Genomic DNA, 6303 nt, shown 5'->3' with positions numbered 1-6303 from the left:
CCCCGGCACTGCAAGCAGAAACTGCTAACCCAGAATATCTACTGGAATTCTAGAGCAAAGACATTCTAGTCTGTTCAGTGCAGTGCTTCGCAGCGGGGCTGGAGGAACTGCTGTTCCCCAACGCTGGTCCGGCATTGCGGAAACAACCCCGAATAAAGCCCTTTCCCCTTCCTCGGGAACTGCCAACCGGCACATCGGCCCCCAGCCCGGTGACTGACAGCCGGCCCGACCAATAGCATTGCGCGTTCCTCACGGGCAGCGGTGCCTGTGCCCAAGGAGGCTGGGCGGGACTTCAGGCAGCGCCTCCAATCAGGAAGGGACGCATGTAGGCGGGACATGGCCCCGCTCCGGCGGCTCAGCGCGGCGGGGGGGGCGGAGCGATTCCCGCGCCGGGCCAATCGTTCCGCGCGAGGGGCGGGGCCGCGGCAGCACCGCCCAATGGCGGGGGCGCGGGGCGGGGCGCAGCGCGGGGCCCGGCGGCGGCGGCGGCGGCAGGGGCGGGGGCGGGCGCGCGGCCGGGCATTCGGTTGCCGAGCAGCGCGCGCAGGGCGGGCGGGGCGCGGCGGGGGCCGGGCCGCGCGGGCGGGGCGGGCGCGCTGCGGGCCGCGCGCGGCGATGTGAGAGCGGCGGCGCCGGGCCCTGTCCGCGCCCCCGGCCGCGCTCCCTGCGTCCCTCCTCGCCCGCGCCGTCCCCGCGGCTCCCGCCGGCCCCCGCGGGCCGGGCCCCGCGTTATGTCGTGATCCCGGGCGGGCGGCGCTGCTGCTGCTGCTCATGGGGCTGCTCAGGATTATGCTGCCGCCCAAGTTGCAGCTGCTGGCGGTGCTGGTCTTCGGGGTGGCCGTGCTGTTCCTGGAGAACCAGATCCAGAAGCTGGAGGAGTCCCGCGGCAAGCTGGGTGAGCGGCGGCGGGCGCGGCCGGGCGGGGGGCGGCGGCGCGCTGGGGGAGCGCGGCCGGGCCGGGGCAGCCCCGGGGCCGGGCTGTGCCGTGCCCCCGGGGCCGGGCTCTGCCGTGCCCCCGGGGCCGGGCTCTGCCGAGCCCCCGCGCCGCGGGACCCGGCCGCTCCGCAGGAGGGGCTGTCCGCGCTGCCCTGGCCGCGGAGCGCGTTTGTTTGTTCTGCCAGCTCAGGCGGCTGCGGGAGGTCAGGGCTGGGAGCGCAGCGTGTCTGTGTGTCCGCAGGGGCTCTGTCGGAGGCGCGCTGCTCACGGCCCCGGGCACGGCGGCCGGCCTGCCCGGGCTCCTCCGGCACCTGGCGGGGGAGCGGAGCAGCAGCCGTGTGCCCAGGCTGAGGCGGCTGCTGCTGCTGCTGCAGCGAATTACCATCTTCTTCACATCCGATCTCTAATTCAGACGTGTTATTAACGCTCGGCACTGTAATGGAAAGCACGGTGTAAAGAAAAGAAAGCTAAAGATGCTGCTCTTAATGACAGATGGGTAATTCGTTTACCTCTCATTTAATGTGGGATGTTGTTTTCTCCGTTCACTGAGTGTAGTTAGTGATTTCCTACACTGTCACTGAGCTGTAACTTCAATGAATAGCAGTGAACTAGAAATCTCTTGTGTAAAATTTCTTGTACTTTTCCTGCCTTAAAAGGAGCTTTTTAGAGTAATATCTGCCTAGCGGGTAACATCTTACTACTTTGTTATCCATAAGGCTGCAGAACTTGTAAAGATTTTACATTGCTTAATTAAGGGTCTCCTGGATGTGAAAAAACACCATTCTCGACGTGGTTTGTGGTGCCTAGGAGTTGTGAAATCAGTGCACTGAGACTTCTGGTGTGTACAAGATAAGGAACTGGTTTGCAAACATTGTGGATTTTTGCTTTCTTCTATTATTTGACTATACTGAAATATTTACATTATTAACAATAGTTAATAGTGTAAATTTAAATTTGTAGGGAGAAAAGTGCACATTGGGTTCCTTCTGGTGTTAACAGTAGAAGTGGATTTGACTGACACGGGAAGTTTAACAATGAGTTTTTAACAGAGTCCACATAACTTAATGTTGAGCTGTATGAATGCCATTGGGATTTTACTTCACAGCATTTCTTTTCCACTCCACTCTCTGAACTGCATATTAGTGATTAGGACCCTGGAAATGGCAGTGGTTGACTGCTTGAGTTGAGGGAGCCCCTTACTCTGCATACTTTTCAACTGAAAGTTCTTACCAGTTATAATCGAGGCATTTTTTGCAGGGTCTCAATAACTGTAAACAAACATTTGAAGAAGAAACTGAGTGAAATTGGAAGGTAAAGCAAGCAAGTGTTGCCATTGTGCTGAAGGTTCATTGGTACTTTGTATACACCTGCTTTAAAGTGGTTCATAGCCATGGCTTCAATGCTTCTGTTGCTGACAGTGTGTGTTACTTCAGGGAAATCTACCTCCTGGCATTTAAGGAGTAACATAATGTGTGTGACAATAAAGAATTTTGCGGGTAAAACTTCTCCCTCCCGAATATATACGGAATGGATATGTTTAACTTACATATTTAGAGGATTAAAACACCCAAACTGCTTTGGGACAAGAATCTAATTACTATCCTCTGTGATTTTATTTCTTGAGGAGAAGGGAAAACTATTGTGAAGTTTCTTGAAAGTAACATGGAAAGATTTGCTTTGTGTACAGCTTACTAGTGGCTCTCCAAAACCCATGGAAGGAAGGGGAAAAGGACTTTTTGCAGCAGCTTTGAACTCAGATTCCAGTTTTTAGTGTGAGAGCTCTTTTTTTAAAAAGCTTCTAGCTGTCTGAATTTCTCCCTTATCACATGTTTGGTATGTATTTTATGACTAGCAAATATTAAGATTTCATTATGGCTTTTTTTTTACCATCACGATTGGTTAGAATTCCACTGAGCTGCATTATGGAAAATGGTTTTCTCCAGAACAAAGTAATTAATTGGCCTAATGGACTTGAATGCAAGTTTTCCTCCCTGCCCCCTAAAAGAATGGTGTGGGTGTGTGTGGATTGACATTATGATTTGAGGGTAAGGACAAAGTAGCTCTTTTGGTCTTTCAGGTGTGTTTCAGTGGGTGCTCTATGTCAGAAGTCTTGTTACACCGTGTTTGGGGACTGGGTTCTGAGCTGTGCCGTGTGTTTCCATTGATACATCATCTGATAAACTGTCATCGTGGAAATTTCTTGTTAAGGAAGAGCTAAGCATTGGCTAGGAAAACCAAAAATTACTTCAGATTTGATAGCAGAATAATTGTGCAGTCTTACCAGCAGTTCTGGAAATGTTCAACTGTACTTTCAACAGAAAGGGCTTTATCAAAATCCTTCACATATGAGCAACTCCAAATTCTGTAGTGAACAGCTGGGGGCCTTAATGTCAGTTTAATAACTTGGAATATCTTGCCTGTAAAGTGAAATTGGAGTGTGTTTCTGGATGAAAAAAGAATGGGAACTTCTTTTTTGTCTGTAAGACTTTACATGAGTAAACTTGGTCACTCTGGCAGACTTATTTGAGAAGTAGAGGACATATAAGCAAATGACCATCACAAATGCTGCTGCTGCTTTTTGTGACAAAATTGCTATGATCCTTTAAAAGGGTATTTATAAACCTGTGGGCTTTTTCATATGAAAAATAACTTCCTAATTAAAAAAGGTAAATAAAAATATTAACTTCTTTGCAGCTCTGTACAAGTAGTTTGTAGTGGTGAGATCACAAGCAGAGTGTGCACAATTGGAAATATGTGAGATTTCTACCTACAGCTATTAATCTTTCATATTATTTTCAGGTTTACATGCTAAATGAGCATGCTCTCCATACTAAGCTGTCCTTAACTGCCAGTGAGAACTTTAACATTTTTATTTAAGCCTGGTGTAGGTATTTGCCCATTAGCTCTAGGAATGCACAGCCCTAATAGAGAATATTGCACATGAAATACTGCAGTGCATGTTGAGGTTTCACTGTTGTTCCTGGAACAGAAGAACAGAAATAATGTCTGGCTGCCCCTTTTGTTTTATTTTTTTTACAGAGTGCAGCTCTCTCTTTGGTATAAATTGACCTAGAATTTTACATGTTCCGTGTGCACCATGCCATCTCCTGCATTGTCATTAGTATTTGTGGTGAGTTGGATCAAAAAAATTATCCAGCTGGATAATTAGGGAAGATAGGGATTCATCCCTATCTTCTCTTCCCTCCCCAATATTTTGTAATCTATTTGTGGGGAGAAGGAAGAGGGAAGTTATTATGTGTTCTAGTTCTTCTGTTTAAATAATAGTGTTTTACAGCACCAAGCACCAGGAGCACTTCAGGTTTGGCCAGGGAAGTGGGAGAAGACAGTGTCTTCTTTGAGGATAGGAGATGGAGAAGGGTTGCTCTTTGGTGGGGGGGGGGGGGAATGAAACAATAATGCTGCTTTAGTGATGTTTCCATATTGCATTGGAAAAAGGCTTTATCTGAGAAACAGAATATACCATAATAGGGAATGCAAGGATTGAACCTGCTTCAGATCATGTTGAAAATCTTCATAGCTGTAATGTGGGAGTGTTTCCTCTGTTAAGTGATAAACAAAATAATGGCTCATATCTGTTAATTCAGCACTTTGAATTCAGAGTATAGAAATCTGTCATTTAAAAGAAATCCTTAATATTTTACATTTTCCTTTTTTTTTTTTTTGGTGTAAAAATACTTAAATAATTTGAAAGGCTAAGGCTCTTTTCATTAGCCCAGGAAAGAAAATTTAATTGATGATTTATTGCCAGATTAACAAAAAAAATTAAGGTAGTTCCCTAGCATATGTGACCCTTACTGGGGTGGTATCTTTCTAAGTACTGTGTGCCTAATAAACCACTGTTCCCTTGAAGCTAAAGGATTTAACTTCCCAATGATTAAGTCTTATGCTTTATGGACATAAAAGACTTTGGGATGATGAAATGATAGGCATTTCATGTTTCCTTTATTTAGAAATAAAAAATCTCCTGTTGGTAGGCCTGCCTGTTGCATGTTGTTAGAAAATCCCTCAGAAAATGTATTAAGTTGTCAGTTCTAGTATAGCACGCATGGTCCCTTAGCATATTGTTAGCTTTGTAATTGAGCATTTATAAAGAGGGACACAGAACATTATAAAGAGGAGTTTGTGATTGTTGGCAGGTCTGGCTACACACAGCTATGCAAATAATTTTCTAAATTTTTTTTTTAAAATATGGCCCTGTTACGCAGTAGTCATTATTTGCTGCTGAATAGCCCAAGGCATTCCTTCAGAAGATGTTTTATTGTATACTGGGTTTTCTGAAACAATTGTAATGCTGCTCCCTTAGTCTATCCCCATCCAGTGGAACTTTCTTCCACTTTGTCTTGCTGGTTTTATCACACTTTTTCACTTGGTTCCCTCTTACTGTTCCCTTTTACCATGCCTCCGGTTGTCCCAGATGGTTTCAGAATAAATTTTAAACTACTTTCATACTACAATTGCACTTCCCACTGAAAACTGTGTTACTGAGCAATTGTATAAATTTTGTTCTGCTTTTTATTTATGTTGTTGTTTGTGGGTTTTATATTTTTTTATAGCTTTTTGGGGAATAAATGTTGCAGCTGTTGGCATTCTATGTTCTATTTTCTGTGAAATTGGTAATGTGTGAACTTTGACTAGTGCAGAACTGTGCACATTCCCAACCACACATCAAGGCAGCTCAGACTTGCTGATGGGATCTGTGACTTGATCTCACCCCCTTTTGCTGGTACCCCAGCAGCTGGTTCTAACAGTGGAAATAAGAGGCACAACTTTCTAAAATATCTTTCCCCTTCTGAAAGGCTGCGTGTGAGAAACTATAATACTGTTGAATCTACTTTGCAGGCATTGTGCTTTTAGTGAAATAACTTGGAAATCTGGTGATCTGGCAGGGGGATATTTTTGTTAGAGATATTTTGAGGGCAGTTGTGAGAGATTAAGTGGACTTGAGAAAAAAGATAAAGTACCTCCAGCCATGGGCAGTGGATGAAGTAATCACCAGGTAAGGCACTCAGTCTTGCTGGGTTCTCCATTGAAAAAGGCCAAATTTGGGCCAGTACATATCTTTGTTACTTAGTGAGGCACAAATTTAAGCTGAAGAGCACATAGACCTACAATACCATTCTCCATGGAAATCCTGGCAAAGAGACATGTTTGCAGTCACCTCTTTAGGACAGAAAAGGCTTGTGGGACTGTCAAAGGAATGTGGGTACTGTGTTCTTCTTCATTGTGAATTAATGCAATATTAAAAATTGGTAAGGATAGCTCTGAGTTCAAGGCTGGCAACTTCAGGAGAAAGTGTTCAAAGGAGTTCTGCATGCTGTTCTTTCATATCATTGTTTTTTTACTTGG

General features: G+C 45.7%; 1 protein-coding gene across 1 annotated transcript in view; it reads left to right on the top strand.

Annotated features, from left to right (window-relative positions):
* Window positions 1-562: 562 nt before the first annotated feature.
* Window positions 563-6303, top strand: part of HS2ST1 (heparan sulfate 2-O-sulfotransferase 1) — a 71785-nt gene continuing 66044 nt past the window's right edge. The window contains exon 1 of the mRNA XM_064428370.1: window positions 563-895. Within this exon, the coding sequence (XP_064284440.1) occupies window positions 772-895 (124 nt within the window). The 5' untranslated portion in view covers window positions 563-771. The remainder of the gene's footprint in view (window positions 896-6303) is intronic.

This window comes from Passer domesticus, chromosome 7 (assembly GCF_036417665.1).
Source record: "Passer domesticus isolate bPasDom1 chromosome 7, bPasDom1.hap1, whole genome shotgun sequence".
Lineage (NCBI taxonomy): Eukaryota > Metazoa > Chordata > Aves > Passeriformes > Passeridae > Passer > Passer domesticus.
Note: the sequence above shows the minus strand (reverse complement) of the source record. Positions and strands in the feature narration are given on the sequence as shown.